Genomic DNA, 23,289 nt, shown 5'->3' on the forward strand with positions numbered 1-23,289 from the left:
CCAACAAAGGTTCGTCTAGTCAAGGCTATGGTTTTTCCTGTGGTCACGTATGGATGTGAGAGTTGGACTGTGAAGATGGCTGAGCGCCGAAGAATTGATGCTTTTGAACTGTGGTGTTGGAGAAGACTCTTGAGAGTCCCTTGGACTGCAAGGAGATCCAACCAGTCCATTCTGAAAGAGATCAGCCCTGGGATTTCTTGGAAGGAATGATGCTAAAGCTGAAACTCCAGTACTTTGGCTACCTCATGCGAAGAGTTGACTCATTGGAAAAGACTGATGCTGGGAGGGATTGGGGGCAAAAGGAGAAGGGGACGACAGAGGATGAGATGGCTGGATGGCATCACTGACTCGATGGACGTGAGTCTGAGTGAACTCCGGGAGTTGGTGATGGACAGGGAGGCCTGGCGTGCTGCGATTCATGGGGTCACAAAGAGTCAGACACGACTGAGCGACTGATCTGATCTGATCTGATGTTGTTTGAATATAAAATGAAAGTATGTTATTAAATAGGAAAAGGGATTGATAATTGTTAACTAATTTTTAAAATACAGGTTTTAGAATTGTCAGGAAACTCAATTGCAAAGCTGATTTTCTCAATAAAATGAGATTTTTTAAAACTTTATTATGGAAAATTTTTAACATAATCAGAAGTAGAATGGTATAAATTTTCCTATATATTGTTATTGTTGTTCAGTTGCTCAGTCATGTCCTACTCTGCTACTCCATGGACTGTAGCACACCACGCTTCCCTGTCCTTCACCATCTCCCAGCATTTGCTCAAACCCATGTCCGTTGAGTTGGTGATGCCATCCAACCATCTCATCCTCTGTCGTCCCCTTCTCCTCCTCTGTCATCCCCTTCTCCTCCTGCCTTCAATCTTTCCCAGCATCAGGGTCATTTCCAATGAGTGGGCTCTTTGCATCAGGTGGCCAAAGTATTGGAGTTTCTGTTTCAACATCAGTCCTTCCAATGTATATACAGGGTTGATCTCCTCCAGGATTGACTGGTTTGATCTCCTTGTTGTCCAAGGGACTCTCGAGAGTTTTCTCCAGCATCACAGTTCAAGGATATCAAATCTTTGCTGCTCAAGCCTTTTTTATTGTCCAGCTCTCACATCCATACATGACTACTGGAAAAACCAAGCTCTGACTATGCAGACCTTTGTAGGCAGCAAAATGTCTCTGCTTTTTAATACTATATCTAGATTTGTCATAGCTTTTCTTCCAAAGAGCAAGTGTCTTTTAATTTAATGGCTGCAGTCACCATCAACAGTGATTTTTGAGCCCAAGAAAATAAAGTTTTTCACTCTTTCCATTGTTTCCCCATCTACTATCCATGAAGTGATGCAACCAGATGCCATGATTTTCATTTTTTGAATGTTGAGTTTTAAGCTAGCTTTCATCAAGAGGCTCTTCAATTCCTCTTTGCTTTCTGCCATAAGGGTGGTATCATCTGCATATCTAAGGTTATTGATATTTCTCCTAGCATTCTTGATTCCAACTTGTGATTCATCCAGCCCGGCATTTTGCATGATGTATTCTGCATATAAGTTAAATAAGCAGGGTGACAGTATACAGCCTTAACGTACTCTTTTCCTGATTTGGAACCAGTCCATTGTTCCATGTCTGGTTCTAACAGTTGCTTCTTGACCTGCATACAGGTTTCATAGGAGGCAGGTAAGGTGGTCTGATATTCCCATCTCTTTAAGAATTTTCCAGTTTGTTGTGATCTACATAGTCAAAGGCTTTTTCATAGTCAATGAAGCAGAAGGAAATGTTTTTCTGGAATTCCCTTGCTTTTTCTGTGATCCAATGGATGTTGGCAATTTGATCTCTGATTGCCTTTTCTAAATCCAGCTTGTACATCTGGAAGTTCTTGGTGCATGTACTGTTGAAACCTAGCTTGAAGGATTTTTAGCATTACCTTGCTCTCATGTGAAATGAGCATAATTGTACAGTAGTTTGAACATTCTCTGACATTGCCTTTCTTTTGGATTGGAATGGAAACTGACCTTATTCAATATTATGGCCACTGCTGAGTTTTCCAAATTTGCTGGCATATTGAGTTCAGCACTTTCACAGCATCTCTTTTAGGTTTTGAAATAGTTTAGTGGAATTTCATCACCTCCACTAGCTTTGTTTGTCTTGATGCTTCCTGCTGCTGCTGCTGCTGCTGCCAAGTCACTTCAGTCGTGTCCGACTCTGTGCGACCCCATAGATGGCCTCCTACCAGGCTCCTCTGTTCCTGGGATTCTCCAGGCAAGAACACTGGAGTGGGTTGCCATTTCCTTCTCCAATGCATGAAAGTGAAAAGTGAAAGTGAAGTCGCTCAGTTGTGTCCGACTCTTAGCGACCTCATGAAAGCCCACTTAACTTCACTCTCCAGGATGTCTGGCTGTAGGTGAGTGATCACACTGTCGTGGTTATCTGGATCATTAAGTTCTTTTTTGTATTTGTTGTTGTTCAGTCTCTCAGTCGTGTCTGACTCTGCATCCTCATGGACTGCAGCATGCCAGACTTCCGTGTCTTCACCGTCTCCCAGAGCTTGCTCAAACTCATGTCCATTGAGTCAGTGATGCCATCCAACCATCGCGTTGTCTTATCATCTTTTTTGTATAGTTCTTCTGTATTCTTGCGTCTCTTAATATCTTCTGCTTCTGTTTAGTCCATACTGTTTCTGTCCTTTATTGTGCCTGTCTTTACATGAAAAAGGTTACCTTGGTATCTCAGATTTTCTTGAAGAGATCTCTAGTCTTTCCCATTCTGTTGTTTTCCCTTATTTCTTTCCTATATATTGCTCAGCTTCAATAATTTTCAACTCATGGCTGAGTCTTGCAACCCCATGGACTGTATGTAGCATGCCAGGCTCCTCTGTCCATGGGATTCTCCAGGCAAAAACACTGGAGTGGGTTGCCATTTCCTCCTCCAGGGGATCTTCCTGACCAGGAGTTGAACCAGGGTGTCCTGCATTGCAGGCAGATTCTTTACCAAGAAGCCCGCTCATGGCCAATTTTACTTAATTTGTAAGAATGTTGACTATTTATTTTATATAAAAGGAAATTTGAGAATGAAGAAGAGTGCTGTTATAAATTACACCAGAATACCAGGCATAAAACCTAGACGATTGTAGGTAAACTGGGAAGTATGATCACCATATCTTTAACCTCTCTCATTTCTCTTTTTTCCCTCTCTCACATATCCTGTAATTTTGAGGGATGGAAATCCAAAACATGATTGTTTCATCAATAAGCATTTCAATAAATATATCTGAAAGATAAGAACTATTTAAAAAATATAACCACAATGCCATTTTCATACTTATAATTTGATTATAATTCCTTGATATCATCAAACATGTAGTCATTGTTCAGATTTCCTTCTCCAATGCATGAAAGTGAAAAGTGAAAGTGAAGTCGCTCAGTCGTGTCCGACTCTTAGCGACCTCATGAAAGCCCACTTAACTTCACTCTCCAGGAGGTCTGGCTCTAGGTGAGTGATCACACTGTCGTGGTTATCTGGATTATGTCTTCCTCATAAAGGTCTTTATAGCTGATTTCTTCAAATCAGTATCCAAAAGTAGTCCATTGTACTTAGTTAACTGTTCTTAAGTAAATTTAAGACTATTTTCCCTCTAATATGTTGTTTGTTGAGAAATCATATTTGTAACTATAAACAATTTGCTTTTATTTCAAGGGGAAATGGAAAGTATTAGAATGTTATTGAAACCAACTTCATCCTATTTTCTTTCTTCCATTCCTTTTCAATTTGGGGGCTGTGTAGATGATTTCACATCAGGAAAACCATGCAAAGTGGAAGATTTCTGTTGATTCTCAAAAGACTTCTGTTCAGCAACTAAATGAACAATTAGAGAAAGCAAAACTAGAATTAGAAGAAGCTCAGGACACTGTAAGCAGTTTGCATCAGCAAGTCCAAGATAGGAATGAAGTAATTGAAGCTACAAATGAAGCATTACTTATTAAGGTAAGTGAACATATAAAATACATAAAGCAGAACTATAATGAAGTAAATTTATGACTGATTTCCCCATAATCAGAATTCCTGGAGTTTGTAGAACACTTAATAACCAAAAATTGACCTTTGAATAGAAGGCCCTTTATTTAGAAGATACTGAATTTGGAGATTATTAATAAGGAATGTATCATATTGCCTTAAGAGAAATAATTATGATCAAACATGAACTTTAAAAAAAACTTTTTTTTGGTGAGAACATTTAAGTTCTACTTTTTCAGCAAGTTTCATTTATACACTGGTTTTATCAACTATAGTCATCATATTATACATTAAACCCTCAGTCATCTTATATCTGAAAAGCTGTACCCTTTGAGCAACCTATTTTGCTCACCTCCCAATCTCCTGGTCTCTGGCAACCACTCTCCTGCTATTTCTATGAGTTTGGATTTTTTTTTTTTTTTGAGATTCCACATTCAAGTAATATCATGCAGTATTTGTCTTTCTCTGTTTTATTTCACTTAGTGTAATGCCCTAAAGGTCCATTGATGTTGTTCCAAACGGCATATTGTACATTCCATTATATATATGTATTTACCACATCTTCTTTGTCCATTCATCAATGGGTACTTTTTTCCTTATCTGAGCTAATTGTGAATAATGTTGCAATGAACACAGGAGTGCATTTAATAACCTGTTTTCATTCCCTTTGAATATATACCCAGAAGTGGTTTTGCTGGGTCATATGAGACTCCTATTTTTCATTTTTGGAAGAATCTCCACGCTGTTTCCCTTAGTGCTTGTACTAGGTAGCTTGCCTACCAACAGTAAACATGGTCTCCCTTTTCTACATACCCTTGCCAACACTCATTTCTTATCTTTCTATTGATAGCCATTCTGGTGGGTGTAAGGTGATATCCCATTTGATGTTGATATGCATTTCCCAGAAGATTAGTGATATTGAGTACCTTTTCATGTACTTATTGGCCCTTTGTATATCTTCTTTGAAAAAATGTATATTCAATTCCTCTACCTTTTTAAAAACTGAATGGTTTGTTTCTTTGCTATTAAATTATATGAGTTCTTTATGTAGTTTAGATATTAACTGCTTATCAGATAAATGATTGGCAAACATTTTCTCCCATTTTGTATGTTGCCTTTTTACTGGTTTCCATTGCTGTGCAAGAACTTTTTAGTTTGTATAGTCCCTCTTTTTTATTTTTGCTTTTGTTGCCTTTACTTTTGTTATCAAATCCAAAAAATCATTGCTATGCCCAATATCAAGATGCTTACTCTCTATTTTTTCTTCACTCTCAGTTTCAGTTGATTTTTGTGTATGGTGTAGGACTGGGGTCCAGTTTCATTCTTTTGCATCTGGCTGTCTGGTTTTCCCAGCATGATTCATTGAAGATAATTATTCTTTCCCGATTGTATGTTCTTAGTTCCTTTGTCATAAATTAACTGGCTATACATGCATAGGTTTATTTCTGGGCTATCTATTTTGTTCCATTTATCTGTGTATCCATTTCTATACTACTGTGTACCATAGTGTTTTTATTATTGTTACTATAGCTTTGTAATATGGTTTGAAATCAGGAAATATGATGTTTCCAACTTTGTTATTTCTTAAAATTGCTTTAACTATTTAGGGTCTTTTGTGGTTCCATTCAAATTTTATGATAGCTTGTTCTATATCTGTGAAAAATACTGTTGAAATTTTGATAGAGCCTCCTTGTCTTGTTCCTGATGTTAAAGGAAATGCTTTCAGTTTTTCACTGTTTAGGGTTATGTTAACTGTGGACTTGTTATATATAACCTTTATTATCTTGGTGTACATTCCCCCTGTACCCACTTGTTGCATTGTGCATTTTCATCATAAATGAATATTGAATTTTGTCAAATGCTTTTCTCCATCTATTGAGACGATCATATAATTTTTATCTTCTTTTTATTAATGTGGTATCACATTAATTTGCAGATGATGAACCATTCTTACGTCCCTGGAACTAATCTCTCACGTGATCATGGTATATGATTCTTTTAATGCATTGTTGAATTCAGTTTGCTGTTACTTCTTTTAAATATTTATTTATTTTAAAATACTTTTTATTGATACTGGAATATATTGTTTTACAGTGTTTTAGTTTCTGATGTACAGCAAAGTGAATCAGTTTTGGGAGGTTTTTTAAAATTATTATTACTGATTCAGTCTCCTTACTGGTAATTGGTCTATTGAGATCTCACTTTATATTTCTTCATTATTTGGTCTTGGTGGGTTGTAAGACTTATCTGTTTTTTTCTTGGCTGACCAATTTATTAGTGTGTAATTGTTCATAGTAGTCCCTTATGATCCCTTATCTCTTTGGTATCAAGTTGTAACATCTCTTTCATTTCTGATTTTATTTAAGTTCTCTCTCTTTTTCTCTTATTAAGCCTTGCTAATGGTTTGTCTATTGTGTTTATCTTTTTTAAGAACTCATCTATTAGTTTCATTAATCTTTTATATTGTCTTTTTAGTCTATCTTTAATTTATTTCCACTCTGATCTTTATTTCATTCATTCACCTAACTTTGGGCTTAGTTTGTTCTTCCTTTTCTATTTCTTTAAGGTAGAAATTTAGGTTGTTTTATTGATGTCTTTCTTGTTTCTTACTATATAAATACAGTGTTTATCACTATAAATTTCCCACTTGCATCTGCTTTTGCTATGTCCCATAAGTTTTGGTTTACTATATTTCTATTTTAATTTGTCTGAAAATAATTTTTTATTTTTCTCTTGATTTATTTTTTGACACATTGGTAGTTACATCGCATGTTGTTTAATCTCCACGTAATTGTGGGTTTTCCAGTTTTATTCTTGTAGTCGATTTCTGGTTTTCTACCATTGTGGTTGGAAGATGCTTTATAGGATTTTAATCTTCCTAAATTTGTTTTTGTTTTGTTAATCTTCCTAAATTTATTAAGACTTGTTTTATGACTTAACAGATGATCCATCCTGGAGAATGTTCCATATTAACTTGAGAAGAATATGTACACTCCTGCCCTGTATTGGATGAAATATTCTGTAACTGTTAAGTCCATTTGGTCTAACTTACAGTTCAAGTCCAATGTTTTCATAATGATTTTTTGTATGGATGATCTATCTATTGATGAAACTAGGGTATTGAAGTCCCCTATATGCTTATCTCTTTCTCCCTCTGGTCTGTCAATACTTACTTTATATATTTGGGTGTTCCTGTGTTTTTTAGGTGCAAAATATATACAAATGTTATTCTTTTCTTAGATTGATTCCTTTAGCATTATATAGTGACCTTCTTTGTCCCTTGTTACACTTCTGGCATAAAGTCCAGGGAGACACTTGTAATTTGGAACAGGCTTGAGGGAGAAGGTAGAGAAAGTGTCTTCTGGCTTCCCTGGTCTTTCAGGTGCCCCTTGTTGTTTGTTGTTCAGTAACCAAGTCGGGTCTGTTTGTGACCCCATGGAGTGCAGCACACCTGGCTTCCCTGTCCCCCATCATCTCCCAGAGTTTGCCCAAGTTCATGTCCATTGAATCAGTGATGCTATCCAACTATCTCATCTTGTGTCACCCTCTTCTCCTGCCTTCACTCTTTCCCAGCATCAGGGTCTTTTTCAGTGAGTCAGCTGTTCACATCAGGTGACCAAGGTATTGGAGCTTCAGCATCAGTCCTTCCAAAGAGTATTCAAGGTTGATTTCCTTTAATATTGACTGACTTGATCTCCTTGCTTTCCAAGGAACTCTCAAGAGTCTTCTCCAGCACCACAGGTACCCCAGATGCATGCTAAAATAGAAGCCTGACCTTTGCACAGAAACTTTTAAAGTATGAAAATAGACCTATTTTGGAGAAAGTCTGGGAGATGGACATTTTCTTGCTTGCTTCTTCTGTACTGAATTCTATGATGTTAACCATGGTACATCCTTGCAAGCCTGTTAAGAACTGCTTCTTTGTTTGCTATAATCTTGTGGGTCTCGGACGCAGGCCCCATTGGCTTTCACAGCTAAATGTTTTGAAAACCCATTGCTTACATGGAAGTCTTAAAAGTTGGAACACTACATGTGGGATCCAAGCCCTTTACTCTTAAGGAAGAAACTGAAAGCCAGATGTTCCTTCCCATTGTATAGCCGGTTCTTGGCATGGCCTTTATGGCAAAAGTGAAGTTCAGCTTTCCTGTTAGTTTTGATGTGGACTTTCTCATTCACCCAGTGTGTAGATGTTTCTCAGCTAGTTTTTTCAAAGGGAATTGTTCCTTGTACAGTTGTAGATTTCATCATTTGTACATGGAAGGAGATATGAAAGGAGCCTATATTGCCATCTTGACCTGGCCAGTTGAATCATGATGTTTACTTTAGAGGGTTTTAAAATTTTTTTTTTAGTTATAAAAGTATGATAACTCATTTACAGGAGACTTGGAAAATACAGAACAAGATTACATATAGTTACACTATATATTACAATTTTTTAAGTAGATAAGTTAAGATTTTTAGTTGGAGTTTCAATATCAAACTCTCAAAAATTAATAGAATGAGTATACAGAGAAGAAGGATATAGTAGACCTGAAAAGCTCTGTGTACCAATTCAACATAATTAAGATTTATACATTTTCACACATGAGTAGGATACAAGTTATATTCAAGTTCCCATAGATTGTAAACTAGGAGACACTAAAACATATCCAAAGACATAAAACAAGGTTCAAAAATATCATGGTCTAAAGGTATTGAAATCATAGAGTCAGTTCTGTTATCACTGTGATATTATGTTAGAAATCAATATCAAGAGATATTTGAAAATAACCCATATCTTTTCAAGTGCAATGTGACATTTGCCAAGAGAGAGCTTCAACTTAGCCATCAAAAGCCTCAATTGAAAAAAAAAAAGCCTCAATAAAGTTAGACTGAAAAAAAACAGAGGGTAATTGCAGAGGAGAAAGCATTTAATGAGAAATTAATATAAAAATGAGAAATTAATGTTAAAGGTACCTTAAAAAAAAATCCCATGTATTTGGAAGTTCAATGTCAACTTTTAAATGATGGATGTATCTAAGAAGCCATAACAAGGAAAATTAGAAAATATTTGTAATTGAATGAAAATGAAAAGAGAATTTACCAGCATTTATTGCATGCAGCTGAAGCGCCTCGATGCAATTAAATACAATGTGGAGTCTTTAATGAGGTATGAAAACAAATAATGGGCAGCATAAAATTCTGTGAGATTTGAACATCATCTGTACTTTAGTTAATAATACTGTATCACTTGTTAATTTCCTGTGTTTTTTAAATAACATAGTATTTCTTTATATTCTCAGAATTGGATTAGAAGTTTCAAGCCTCATTCAAATTTTCTTTTTAAATCACTAAGATAATACATTTTCTGGACTTTTACCAGTAATACTAGATGCCAGAATACATGACACTATATCAAAATTTGAGTGAATATAAATTAGAACTCTAGCATTCTGTTCATACTAAGCCAAACAAGTAGAATCAAAGTGTCATAAATTTAGCTAGACAAAAATTCACAATTTTTATAAAATACATATATTATACATACTATATATATATGTTACAAAAGCCTTTCTACTACACTTGAAATGTCTTGAGAAACAACAACAAAAAAGAGAGAAATTGGAAAACATAAGCTAAATGAAATGGGAGCATTGACTATGAAATAGAAAACATGAATCAAACTAGATAAAAGTAAAAGATCATCATATAGTTCAGTTGTTTTTAAACATGGCTGTTCACTAGAAATACATTTGGCACTTTGGAGAAGAGTAGCAATACCTGGGCATTTTTATTTTTCAAAAAATTCCAAGATAATTCTGTTGTGCATCTGGATTTTAAAAAGTGAATACAGGTTTTTCTGTTAAATGGTAATTTTAGTGATATAGAATTCTGCTCTTTTCTGTTGACCAATCATGATACAATGATATTAAGAAAATAGTAATTATATAATCATAATACTGAAAGATGTTTATCAGTTTTCATAGTCAATAGCCAGACAAAAAATAAAAAATAATCACAGTTGCAAACCATAATGGAAACATAATGAACCTCACAATATGAAATAATTACATACAGTTTTGGGCATAGAGTAATACGGTAAGTGGCAGTGTATATGTGCACATGCTCTTATCTGCCCATCCAGTCTATGTCTTTTGATTGGTGCATTTAATCCATTTATAGTTAAGGTAATTATCACTATGTATGATCCTATGATCCTGTTGGGCTTCCCTGGTGGCTCAGATAAAGGATCCACCTGTAATGTAGGTGACCCAGGTTCAATCCCTGGATTGGGAAGATCCCCTGGAGGAGAGCATGGCAACCCATTCCAGTATTCTTGTCTGGAGAATCCCCATGGCTACAGTCCATGGGGTCACAAAGAATCTGAACAACTAAGCACAGCACAGCACATGATCCTATTACCATTTTCTTTTTTTCAATTAATTTTTTTATTGAAGGATAGTTGCTTTAAAGAATTTTGTTTTCTGTCAAACCTCAACATGAATCTGCCATAGGTATAAATATGTTCCGTCCCTTTGAACCTCCTTCTTGTCTCCCTCCCCATCCCACCTCTCTAGGTTGATACAGAGTCCCTGTTTGAGTTTCCTGAGCCATACAACAAATTCCTGTTGGCTACCTATTTTACATATGGCCTATTACCATTTTCTTAATTGTTTGGGGTTTATTTTTTGTAGATCTTTTCTTTTGTGTTTCCTGCCTAGAGAAGTTCCTTTAGTATTTGTTGTAAAGTTGTTTTGGTGATGCTGAATTCTTTTAATTTTGCTTGTCTGGAAAATTTTGGATTTCTCCATCAAATCTGAATGAGAGTCTTGCTGGATAGATTATTCTCAGTTGTAGGTTCTTCCCTTTCATCGCTTTTAATGTATCATGCCATTCCCTTCTGGCTCAGAGAGTTTCTGTTGAGAAATCAGCTGATAACCTGATGGGAGTTCTCTTGAGTATTATTTGTCATTTTTCCCTTATTGCTTTTAATATTTTATCTTTGTCTTTAATTTTATCAATTATTGTGTGTCTCGGTGTGTTTCTTCTTGAGTTTATTTTGCCTGGGACTCTGCATTTCCTGGACTTGGTTGATGATTTCTTTTCCCATATTGAGGAAGTTTTCAGCTGTTATCTCCAGATATTTTCTTGGGTCCCTTCTCTGTCTTTTTCTGGGACCGCTATAATACAAATGTTGGTGCATTAACTTAGACTGTCTACATTTTTTTTCTTTTTTTTTTTCATTCTTTTTTTTATATTCTGTTTTGTGGCAATCACCATTCTGTCTTCCAGGTCACTTACCTGTTCCTCTGTCTCTTGTTGTTTCCTTCTAGTGCATTTTTCATCTCTGCTTGTTTGTCCTTAGTTCTTCTAGACCTTTGGTAAACATTTCTTACATCTTCTTCATTGTTTACCTGAGATCCTGGATCATCATCACTATCATTAGAAAATGCAAGATTATATTAAAAAAATATTTTTACTGGTTTTGAGTACATATGTGATTTTTCAGATAGACTCTTGGTAGTTATTCACCCTTATTGATCATGGCAGTTTATTATTGAATTTGGAATTAATATCAGTATTGATGATGCATAGGAATAATTTAATATTAGTTCAAATTGCCGATATGTATGATTAACATTGTCAGCGAAGACCTTAAAAAAGACCAACCCCACTGATAGTTGTGAAGCAATAAATGATTTTATAGTAAAATGGAAGTTATTGAAAAGCAAAGAAACTCAATTATTACTATGGAAATACTTGTATTATTATGCTAAGCACTTAAATTCCTTTTATAAAATGCTTGATATTGACTTACCTGGTGGTCCAGTTGCTAAGACTCTGCACTCCCAGCGCTTAGGGCCTTGGTTCTGTCTCTGGTCAGGAAACTAGATCCCACATACCACAACTGAGTTCTCATGCTGCAACTAAAGATCCGATGTGCGGCAACTAAGACCCAGTGCAGCCAAATACATGATTTTTTGTTTTTAATGCTTGATATTCATAGTACTATAGGAAAGTTGAATAAACAGAATCCAGAATTATGTTTCAGGTGAACCCTCTATACTTTTATTGAAATAGTAATATACTTAGTGTTCTGGGGATTTATAACATTTATACAAAATTATAAAACGTCATTGCAAAAAATTCAATCTACAAATTTTAAAGATTCTGCATAGTATATCTCTGTCACTTATTAGTAGTAATCTCTGCTCACTTGTTAGATATTACCAATGAGATAAATACAGTGGATTGCACTTATCAATTATTCAGCAGTGTGTAAATTCAGCTACTTAGAAAGTTGTCAAAATATTCTCAGAATAGCAGCAATTCTTAAATGAACTATAGATACATAGATCTTAGAACATGTACCATGATTAGCCAGGATAGCAGGCAAAAAGTAGAGTTTCTTTGTTTTCTTCTTTTTTTTTTTCTTTGTTTTCTGACAATAGCTCTCGAAGTCAATTTTAGCTGGCTCTAAGGTCTAGTTTGGAGAGAGAAAGAAGAAAAACTAAGAAAAGAGCAGAAGCTGGCATAAATGTAACAATTAGAAGTAACTATAAATAGTGGAAAGCTATTCACTGAAAGCAGCAGTAAATGACAGAGAACAGGAACAGAAGTGAGGGAGAAGAGAAGAAAGAACACTGAGGCAACTGATCTTTTCAGTTTAATAGCCTAAAAAGTACCCTAGTATTTGAGTGTGTCTTCTGAAGGCCATAAAACATCAGTGTATTATGGCCTACTACAGTAAGGATCACAACAATGAGCTGCTTTGAGTCTTAAGAAAAAGGTGAATTATGTTTAATATATTTGGTTTACTACATTTCTTCATAAAAGTTAGGTGTTGAACTCTAAGTTAAATGGAATCCTACTTATCTGAGATACCACATTTCTTAGTGTGACTGAATAACACACAGAAGTTTAAAAGAAACTTAAACTGCACATGACCTTATATATGTGAACTTTATAGTTATTTCATTAAATAATTGTGGTTATAACAATGTGAATACAAAATTTGCTTGAAAAAATTGGCACTTATGCCACTTATAAATCAAGTTTGCCTAGAATAAAGAGGTATAAAGACAGCAGAAGTGAAATATGAATTTTGCAATGCACACTGTGGTTATGACAGTTTCAGCTATAAGCATAGTATTTTTAGAAAGAATGGAAACTATCAGTTTAAAAGTGACTGGTTTAGAAATATGCATCTTATGGATACCTGTAAGAAAAGGAGAATGTATTTGAATAGGGGACTATTATACATATTATATAACTTTTGAAATTAAAATGTCCTCCCTTTATTTTTTTGACTTGATCGCTTTTCAGTATATACAGTCTCAATTCTTGGGATCCTAGAGTTAGGTCACAGGACACAAATGACGGACATGGAAAAACAGAAATGAAAAGTTTATTTAATAAGGATTGATTTATTAAACATTATTAATTATTTAAAGGTTTTAAAAATTTACTAGTAAAGATTTCTTGTGATGATGACATATACAGCAAAGTAGCTAATATGCATTTATTTCCTATTACAAATTCTGAAGGACGTTATTTTTTGTGTGTATATATGTTAGATTGACAAATGATTGTGTACCTTTTTATACTTTTGCAAAAAAAATTTATATGTAAGTTTTCAGTCTTTAATAGAAATTTATATTGTCATCAATACTAAGAAAAATTCTATAAGGAACATACAGTTTTCATGGAGTTCCTTATATAGTTTAAACATAATGCTAATGACTAGATCAGATCAGATCAGTCGCTCAGTCATGTCCGACTCTTTGCGACCCCATGAATCGCAGCACGCCAGGCCTCCCTGTCCATCACCAACTCCCGGAGTTCAATTGTCCCAAAATGAAGGGTTTTAACATAGTTTTAACTATGTAGTTTTAACATAGTTAACAACCCACATGCTATGCTATGCTATGCTATGCTATGCTATGCTAAGTCGCTTCAGTCGTGTCCGACTCTGTGCGACCCCATAGAGGGCAGCCCACCAGGCTCCGTTGTCCCTGGGATTCTCCAGGCGAGAATACTGGAGTGGGTTGCCATTTCCTTCTCCAGTGCGTGAAAAGAGAAAAGTGAAAGTGAAGTCACTCAGTCGTGTCCGACTCTCAGCAACCCATGGACTGCAGCATACCAGGCTCCTCTGTCCATGGGATTTTCCAGGCAAGAGTACTGGAGAGGGGTGCCATTGCCTTCTCCAACAACCCACATGAGTTGTTATAAAAAGAATTCTGTACTGTACTAGAGCCAAGTTTAACTTAGATGCCTTCTAAGTCTATGATTTTCTAAGTAATTCATTTATTTAACAGATATGTAATCAGCACCTACTATGTACCAATTTTTCTATAGGAATCAGAATTAACCAGATTACAAGCCAAAATTTCTGGACATGAAAGGGCAGAAGACATCAAATTTCTACCAGCCCCATTTACATCTCCAGTAGAAATCACGCCTGATATTCAAGATTCAAAATTAGCTAAGCATTCTCACACAGCTTTTTTCAAGTGTAGGAAACTACGTCGCTCTATTAGCGCCAGTGATCTTAGTTTCAGAACTCATAGTGATGAAGATCTTTCTGAAGAATTACTACAGGACTTAAAAAAAATGCAATTGGAACAACCTTCAACATTAGAAGAAAACCAGAGAGATCTACCTTATACCCAGTCAGACTCATTTAAACCTCTCACATATGACCTCAATGATGATAATTCTGAGAATAATGACTTCAGTACTCTGAGTGGAATGCTAAGATACATAAACAAAGAAGTGCGACTATTAAAAAAATCTTCTATGCAAACAGGTGCTGGTTCAACTCAGGTATGTATTTCATACGTTAGAAGTTACAATAATTTGTCTCCAATGAGGATCATTTTCTTTTTTTAAGGAAAAAATGTATACATTTAAATAAAATACTCATGTCATTAGGTGATGTGCACAATTATTGAAAGTATGAAAAAACTCCTTGTAAGTTCAGAATGCTTTTACCTAGACAAGTAGAGTTGAAAATTAATTTTTGTTAAAATAGGTTAATATTTGATTAAGTAGAATCTCCGAATACTTGATTCGGAGAAGGCAATGGCACCCCACTCCAGTACTCTTGCCTGAAAAATCCCATGGACGGAGGAGCCTGGAAGGCTGCAGTCCATGGGGTCGCTGAGGGTCAGACACGACTGAGCGACTTGACTTTCACTTTTCACTTTCATGCATTGGAGAAGGAAATGGCAACCCACTCCAGTGTTCTTGCCTGGAGAATCCCAGGGATGGGGGAGCCTGGTGGGCTGCGGTCTATGGGGTCACACAGAGTCGGACATGACTAAAGTGACTTAGCAGCAGCAGCAGCCATACTTGATTAAAGACCAACTCTACCTCATATTAGGAAAGTATTTTGAACTCCAGAGTACTGGAGAATGTTTTTTGGAGTGCTAAAATAGTTGTGTTCCTAGACTTCCTGGAAACCATTCTAGTAAAGATTATTCAGGTAGCCTTTTGTTTTGGTCATAGGCTTCCATAGTGACTCAGAATATCGCATTCACATGATTTTTCTACTTGCATTATTTCTTGAACATACCATACTGAAGAGGCAACTTTATCGCTGCTACACATACATTACAGACTACTTGACATTGTTTATAAGCAGTTAATCTATAGTTTGCACACAGAAATAAAGATTTCTTTCAGGTAATTTTACGTTTTTTGAAATGTCCGTTTTCCTCATTTCAAACATATCAAAGTAGGTTTGGTGGCCTAAAATGTTTAAAAAGTGTTTTTTGAATGGATCCAAGACAGACTCATTTCAGTTCAGTTCAGTTGCTCAGTCGTGTCCGACTCTTTGCAACCCCATGGACCGCAGCATGCCAGGCCTCCCTGTCGATCACCTACTCCTGGAGTCCACCCAAACCCATGTCCATCGAGTCGGTGATGCCATTGAACCATCTCATCCTCTGTCGTGCCATTCTCCTCCTGCCCCCAATCTTCCCAGCATCAGGGTCTTTTCAAATGAGTCAGTTCTTCACATCAGGTGGCCAGAGTATTGGAGTTTCAGCTTCAGCATCAGTCCTTCCAGTGAATATTCAGGACTGATTTCCTTTAGGATGGACTGGTTGGATCTCCTTGCAGTCCAAGGGACTCTCAAGAGTCTTCTCCAACACCACAGTTCAAAAGCATCAATTCTTTGGCACTCAGCTTTCTTCACAGTCCAACTCTCACATCCATACATGACCACTGGAAAAACCATGGCCTTGACTAGATGGCCATTTGTTGGCAAAGTAATGTATCTGCTTTCTATGCTTTCTGCTTTCTTTTTATATGCTGTTTCTGCTTTCTTTTTATATGCTGTCTAGGTTGGTCATAACTTTCCTTCCAAGGAGTAAGAGTCTTTTAATTTCATGGCTACAATCACCATCTGCAGTGATTCTGGAGCCCAGAAAAATAAAGTCAGCCACTGTTTTCACTGTTTCCCCCTATTTGCCATGAAGTGATGAGACCGGATGCCATGATCTTAGTTTTCTGAATGTTGAGCTTTAAGCCAACTTTTCCACTCTCCTCTTTCACTTTCATCAAGAGGCTCTTTAGTTGTTCTTTACTTTCTGCCATAAGGGTGGTGTCATCTGCATATCTGAGGTTATTGATATTTCTCTTTGCAATCTTAATTCCAGCTTGTGCTTCTTCCAGCCCAGCGTTTCTCATGATGTACTCTACATATAAGTTAAATAAGCAGGGTGACAATATACAGCCTGGACGTCCTCCTTTTCCTATTTGGAACTAGTTTGTTTTTCCATGTCCAGTTCTAACTGTTGCTTCCTGACCTGCATACAGGTTTCTCAAGAGGCAGGTCAGGTGGTCTGGTATTCCTATCTCTTTCAGAATTTTTCACAGTTTATTGTGATCCACACAGTCAAAGGCTTTGGCATAGTCCATAAAGCAGAAATAGACGTTTTTCTGGAACTCTCTTGCTTTTTCTATGATCCAGCGGATGTTGGCAATTTGATCTCTGGTTCCTCTGCCTTTTCTAAAACCAGCTTGGAACATCTGGAAATTCACTGTTCACGTATAGCTGAATCCTGGCTTGGAGAATTTTAAGCATTATTTTACTGGCGTGTGAGATGAGTGCAATTGTGCGGTAGTTTGAGCATTCTTTGGCATTGCCTTTCTTTGGGATTGGAATGAAAACTGACCTTTTCCAGTCGTGTGGCCACTGCTGAGTTTTCCAAATTTGCTGGCATATTGAGTGTAGCACTTTCACAGCATCATCTTTCAGGATTTGAAATAGCTCAACTGGAATGCCATCACCTCTGCTAGCTTTGTCGCAGTGTTGGAGCTTTTATTCATTTCTCCACATCCTTCCTTACATGATTAAAAAGAGCTTAATTTGGAACTCCCTGTTGGCCTATAGGGCTTCCCTGCTGGCTCAGATGGTAAAGAATTTGCCTGCGATGGGGAGACGTGGCTTCAATCCCTGGGTTGGGAAGATCCCCTAGAGGAGGAAATGGCAATCCCACTCCAGTATTCTTGCCTGGAGAATCCCCATGGGCAGAGGAGCCTGGCAGGTTACAGTCCATGGGGTCTCAAAGAGTCAGACATGACTGAGCGACTAAGCACAGCGGCTAGCCTAGTGGTTAGGATTCCAGGCTTTTACTGGATTCATCCCCTGGTCAAGGAACTGAGATCCCACATTGTTAGTTTCCTTTCTTGGATTTTCTTAATGGTTAATTATTTTGTCAGTTCCATTCACAATAAAGCCTCTAGCAGAGTACTATTTTGCTTTCAGGTTTTGACAAAAGCTTCAAAAACTCACAAAAAGTTACACACACACACAATTTTGAACACAATTTCAAGAGTTCACACAAATGTCAAGTTAAAAACTCCTGCTTTAAAGCAGTGGAAGTGTTGTGAGTTAATTAGCTGATTGACACTTTATTAGGAATTTGAAAGAAGTATTGTTTATCCATTTTGTTTTCAAAAAAAAAAAGCAGTTTTCAAAATATGGTCTGTATACCATGCAGTAAGATAAAAAATAAGAATGAGAAAATCAGTGATTAGGTAACAATTAAAAGTGTAAGGAAAAAAAGGATGAAGTGGGAGTACAAATAAATACTTAGAGACATGATAACATTTTCAAATTCCTAGCCCAGGTAAAGATCAAGATATGACAAGAATATTTGACCTGTAGTTTTAGAATCTCCTGAGACATTTCCCTCTATTTTTCTACTTTTCTATACTGTGCTACTTCTTTGTACAAGCATTTCTGTCCTATCTTTTTTTTCCCTGCTCTGTTTTTCTCTCTTCTCTCTTTTTTCTCTCTTCTGTTTTTCATTGACTTTATCAATTTAATTTAATCTTTCACTCCCTCCTGACCCCACCCGCAACCAGAATTATTTGCTTTTTCCATCCATGCAATCCATTACTGACTTTCTGATTCTTGTTTTTCAATTGACTAAATATTCTCCACTCTTGTTTTAAATTATGCCCCTGATTATTAAAGTGGATTTTTAATGTTAAATCGTGATTTCAAATAATAATCTATTACTTTGCATTATTCCAGGGAGAAAATTTATAGTTAAAAGAAGACGCTGATGTGATGAAAAGTGGAATTTTTGGTACTGTGTAGTGTTTACTTATTATATGTAGTTCCTACTTCATATAAACTGCTATTTTATTGCTTTTAAATAAATTTTATATTTTAAGATTTTTAAAGAAAGTTCTTTCTTTTAAAGCTTACTTATACTTTTTGTGTAAATTAATTCAATTTATTCATTATTCTGGTTTGAACTTGCTATGTTCCTTTTATCTTTTACTTAGAAATCATTATTAAAATGCATAAGTACATTGAATAACTTATATTTTCAATCAGACTCCCATATTATTTGCTTATTTTTCTAGTGATACTTTATTTTTAAAAGAAGTAATATGAATTCAGAGCTCATTCTGCCACAGGTTCATAATTGTACTAATAATGGCTAACTTTTGTTAAATGTTTACCACTTATCAGGCACTATTTTAAGCTCTTCATATTTGTTGACTCGTTTAATCCACATAACAATTTTGTAAAGTAGATATTACAGGCATACCTCAGAGATATTGCAGCTTCAGTTCCAGACCATTGCAATAAAGCAGTAAAGAAATTAAATCACAGTAAAGAAACATAATTTGTTATGTTTACATAACTATGTATGTTAGTCTGTATAGCATTATGTCTAAAAAAATCAATGTACATGCCTTAATTTTAAAATGCTTTTATTACTAAAAAATGCTAACTATTACCTGTGCCTTCAGCAAGTCATAATCTTTTTTCTGCTGAAGGATCTTGCCTCTCCCTTGGTGGTTGCTGAATGTTGGGGGTGGCTGTGGCAATTTCTTGAAATAAGACAACAATGAAGATTGTCACATTGATTGATTTGCTCTTTAACAAACAATTCTCTGTAACATACAGTGCTGTTTGATAACATTACCAACAGTAGGACTTCTTTCAGAACTGGACTCAATTCTCTCAAATCCCGCTTTATCAGCTAAGTTTATGTAATATTCTAAGTCCTTTGTTGTCATTTCAACAAGCTTTACAGCATCTTCACCAGGAGTAGGTTCTATTCCAAGAAATTACTCTCTTTGCTCATCCATAAGAAGTAACCATTCTTTCATCTTGAGATTGTGGCAGTTCCGTCAAAACTTCAGTTCGGTTAGGTTGCTCAATCGTGTCCAACTCTTTGCCACCCCATGGACTATAGCACGTCAGGCTTCTGTGTCCATCACCAGCTCCTGGAGCTTGCTCAAACTCACGTCCATAGAGTCAGTGATACCATCCAACCATCTCATCTTCTGTCGTCCCCTTCTCCTACCTTCAATCTTTCTCAGCATCAGGGTCATTTCCAAGGAGTCAGTTCTTCACATCTGGTGGCCAAAGTATTGGAGCTTCAGCTTCAGCATTAGTCCTTTCAATAAATATTCAAGACTGATTTCCTTCAGGATTGACGGGTTGGATCTCCTTGTAGTCCAAGAGACTCTCAAGAGTCTTCTCCAATACCACAGTTCAAAAGCATCAATTCTTCAGCACTCAGCATTCTTTATAGTCCAACTCTCACATCCATACATGGAGAAGGCAATGGCACCCCACTCAAATACTCTTGCCTGGAGAATCCCAGGGACGGAGGAGCCTGGTGGGCTGCTGTCTATGGTGTGGCACAGAGTCGGACACGACTGAAGTGACTTAGCAGCAGCAGCAGCACATCCATACATGACTACTGGAAAAACCATAGCTTTGACTAGACAGACCTTTGATGGCAAAGTAATGTCTCTGCTTTTTAATATGCTTTCTAGGTTGGTCATAGCTTTTCTTCCAAGGAACAAACTTCTTTTAATTTCATGGCTTCAGTCACCATCTGCAGTGATTTTGGAGCCCAAGAAAATAAAGTCTGTCATTGTTTCCATTGTTTCCCCATCTATTTGCCATGACATGATGGGACTGGATGCCATGATCTTCATTTTTTGAATGTTGAGTTTTAAGCCAGCTTTTTCACTCTCCTCTCACTTTCATCAAGAGGCTCTTAAGTTCTTTGCTTTCTGCCATAAGGATGGTGTCGTCTGCGTATCTGAGGTTATTGATATTTCTCCCAGCAATCTTAATTCCAACTTGTGCTTTATCCAGCCTGGCATTTCATATGATGTACTCTGCATAAGTTAAATAAGCGAGGTGACAATATACAGCCTTGACATACTTCAGGCTCCACTTCTAATTCTAGTTCTCCTGCTGCTTCCCCCACTAAAGTCTTAAACACTTCCAAGTCATCCAAGAGGGTTGGGATCAACTTCTTCCAAATTCCTGTGAATGTTGATATTTTGACTCAGTAATGATATTTTGAATCAGTAATGTTCTTAATGTCATTTAGCATAGTGAATCCTTTCTGGAAGATTTTCAGTTTCCTTTGCTTAGATTCATCAGAGGAATCACTCAGCTATAGCCTTAGAAAAATTTATTTCTCAAGTAATAACTCTTTGAAAGTAGAAATTGCTCCTTGATCTGTGGGCTACAGAATGGATGTTGTGTTAAACAGCCATAAAGACAACATTAATCTGGTTATACATCTCCATCCAAGCTCTTAGTGGCCAAGTCCTTTGTAAATGAGCAGTAGTAAAGATTTTTGAAAGAAATCTTTTTTCTGAGCAGTAGGTCACAACGGTTGGATTCAGATATTCAGTAAACTGTGTTGTAGACAGATGTATTGCCATCCAGGATTTATTGTTGCATTTACAGAGCACAGGCAGAGTAAATTTAGCATAATTTTTAAGGGCTATGGGATTTTCAGAATGGAAAATGAGCATTGGCTTCAAGTCACCATCTGCTTTAGCCCCCCCCCGACAGAAGGTGAACCAGTCTTTGCCGCTTTGAAGCCAGGTATTGACTTCTCCTATCTATCTATGAAATATATATGCAGATACCTGCATGGTATCTTCTTTCAATCGAAGGCTATTTGGTCTATGTTGAAAGTCTGTTGTTTAGTGTAGCCACTTTCATTAATTATCTTAACTAGATCTTCTTAACAATGTAGGGAACTGCTACTTTTATTCTGATTGACAATGCATTTGAAAAATGATGAAAGAATTGGGCATATCAGCTTGGAGTTAGTAAAATCTAGGCCTGCTAGGCATGGTCAGAAATGTACCCTCAGGGAATTCCCTGGTGGTCCAGTGGTTAGGATGCAGGCTTTTCACTGCCATGGGCCAGGGTTTGATTCCTGATCAAGGAACTAAGATCCCACAAACCATGTGTCATGGCCTCAAAAAAAATTTTTTTTAAATGCACCTTCAAATTTATGAAAAAAATTTCAAAAATTAGGAGAGAAATGTGGCATCATCTTATGAATCCACAAAATGGTATAACCCAAGAGACATGGAAAGCTCTAAAAATTATGAGGATATAATAACAGTATTGTGAGACTGACTGCCAACATTTTAAAATACTTTTATTTGTCTGGAGTCAGACCTTTATAGAGTTGTTAGATACAGGATATGAACTAACATTATTACTAGAGACCCCAAATGCCTAGCTCCTCAGTTGAAGTAGAGGCTCATGAAAGCCAGGTGATAAATGGAGCCCTGACCCAAGCATACTCAGTGGGTCCAGGGATCTACAAATCCACCTTTTGATTATTTCTCTGTCCCCTGTATACACAATTGGGATGCATATACTTAGCAGTTGACCAAAAACCACCAAGGTATGAAAGTTCAGTTAGAAACCTTTGTACCTCTTTTCCAGCCAACAGAAAATCAGAAGTGACACTGCAACCTAGGTGGAATTGCTGAGATTAGTGCCAACATGAACAATTTAAAGGATGCATTATATTTTTATTCACTTCACTTGAGTGTTCCCAGGTGAGGTGTAGAAGATAGTTTTTAACTAAAGTTAAACAAATGGCGGCTATGCTAGATGTGGTATCTTTATTTAGAGATCAACATAGCCTGGCACTTCATATTCAGCTATTGATCTTCAAAACCATTCTATCAGTTCTCATAAGTAAAAGATCAAAAGCAAGTTGCTTTTATTTATTTATTTTTTGCAATTTGCTTTTAAATAGGGTCATCAATAAATTGTACCAATGTTTTCTAGGTCAGTCTCCCAAGGCAATAGAAGTAAAAGCAAATATAAATGGGACCTAATCAACTTATATGCTTTTGCACAGCAAAGGGAACCATAAACAAAATGAAAAGATAAACTACAGACTGGGAGAAAATATTTGCAAATGAAGCAGCTGACAAGGGCTTAATTTCTAAAATGTACATATGGCTCATATAACCTAATAGCAAAAAAACAAACAACCCAATCAAAAAACTGAAGACCTAAATAGACATTACTCCAAAGAAGACATACAGATGCCCAAGAGATACATGAAAAGATGCTCAACATTGCTAATTAGAGAAATTCAAATCAAAATTACAATGAGTTACCATCCCACACCAGTCAGAATGGCTATTACTAAAAAGTCTACAAATAACAAATGCTGGAGAGGATGTGGAGAAAAGAGAACCTTCGTACACTGTTGGTGGGAACGTAAATTGGTGCAGCTACTATGTTCAAGGGAGAATAGTGTGGAAGTTCCTTAAAAAACTAAAAATAGAGTTGCCATATAATCCAGCAATCCCACTCCTTGGATTTCCTGATAAAACTCTAATTTGAAAAGATATATGCACCCCAATGTTCATAGCAGTACTATTTACAATAACTGAGAAAAAAATGGAAGCAACCTAAATGTCCATCAACAGATGAATGGATAAAGAAGATGTGGTATATATACATGATGAA

The 23,289-nt window shown here is 36.4% G+C and overlaps 1 protein-coding gene across 4 annotated transcripts in view; it reads left to right on the forward strand.

Annotated features, from left to right (window-relative positions):
- The window catches only part of CCDC18 (coiled-coil domain containing 18), a 114,458-nt gene extending 95,769 nt beyond the window's left edge, over positions 1 to 18,689 (forward strand). Inside the window, exons 27-29 of one of the 4 annotated variants that reach the window (XM_010860464.1) lie at positions 3,780 to 3,980; positions 14,349 to 14,816; positions 18,541 to 18,689. In XM_010860464.1, the coding sequence (XP_010858766.1) occupies positions 3,780 to 3,980; positions 14,349 to 14,816; positions 18,541 to 18,555 (684 nt within the window). In that variant the 3' untranslated portion in view covers positions 18,556 to 18,689. Of the gene's footprint in view, positions 1 to 3,779; positions 3,981 to 14,348; positions 15,064 to 18,540 lie in introns of those variants that run through there. The other 3 variants (XM_010860465.1, XM_010860463.1, XM_010860462.1) reach the window with 3 other exon arrangements.
- Positions 18,690 to 23,289: the final 4,600 nt, after the last annotated feature.

This window comes from Bison bison, unplaced genomic scaffold (assembly GCF_000754665.1).
Source record: "Bison bison bison isolate TAMUID 2011002044 unplaced genomic scaffold, Bison_UMD1.0 scf7180017864466, whole genome shotgun sequence".
Classification (NCBI taxonomy): domain Eukaryota; kingdom Metazoa; phylum Chordata; class Mammalia; order Artiodactyla; family Bovidae; genus Bison; species Bison bison.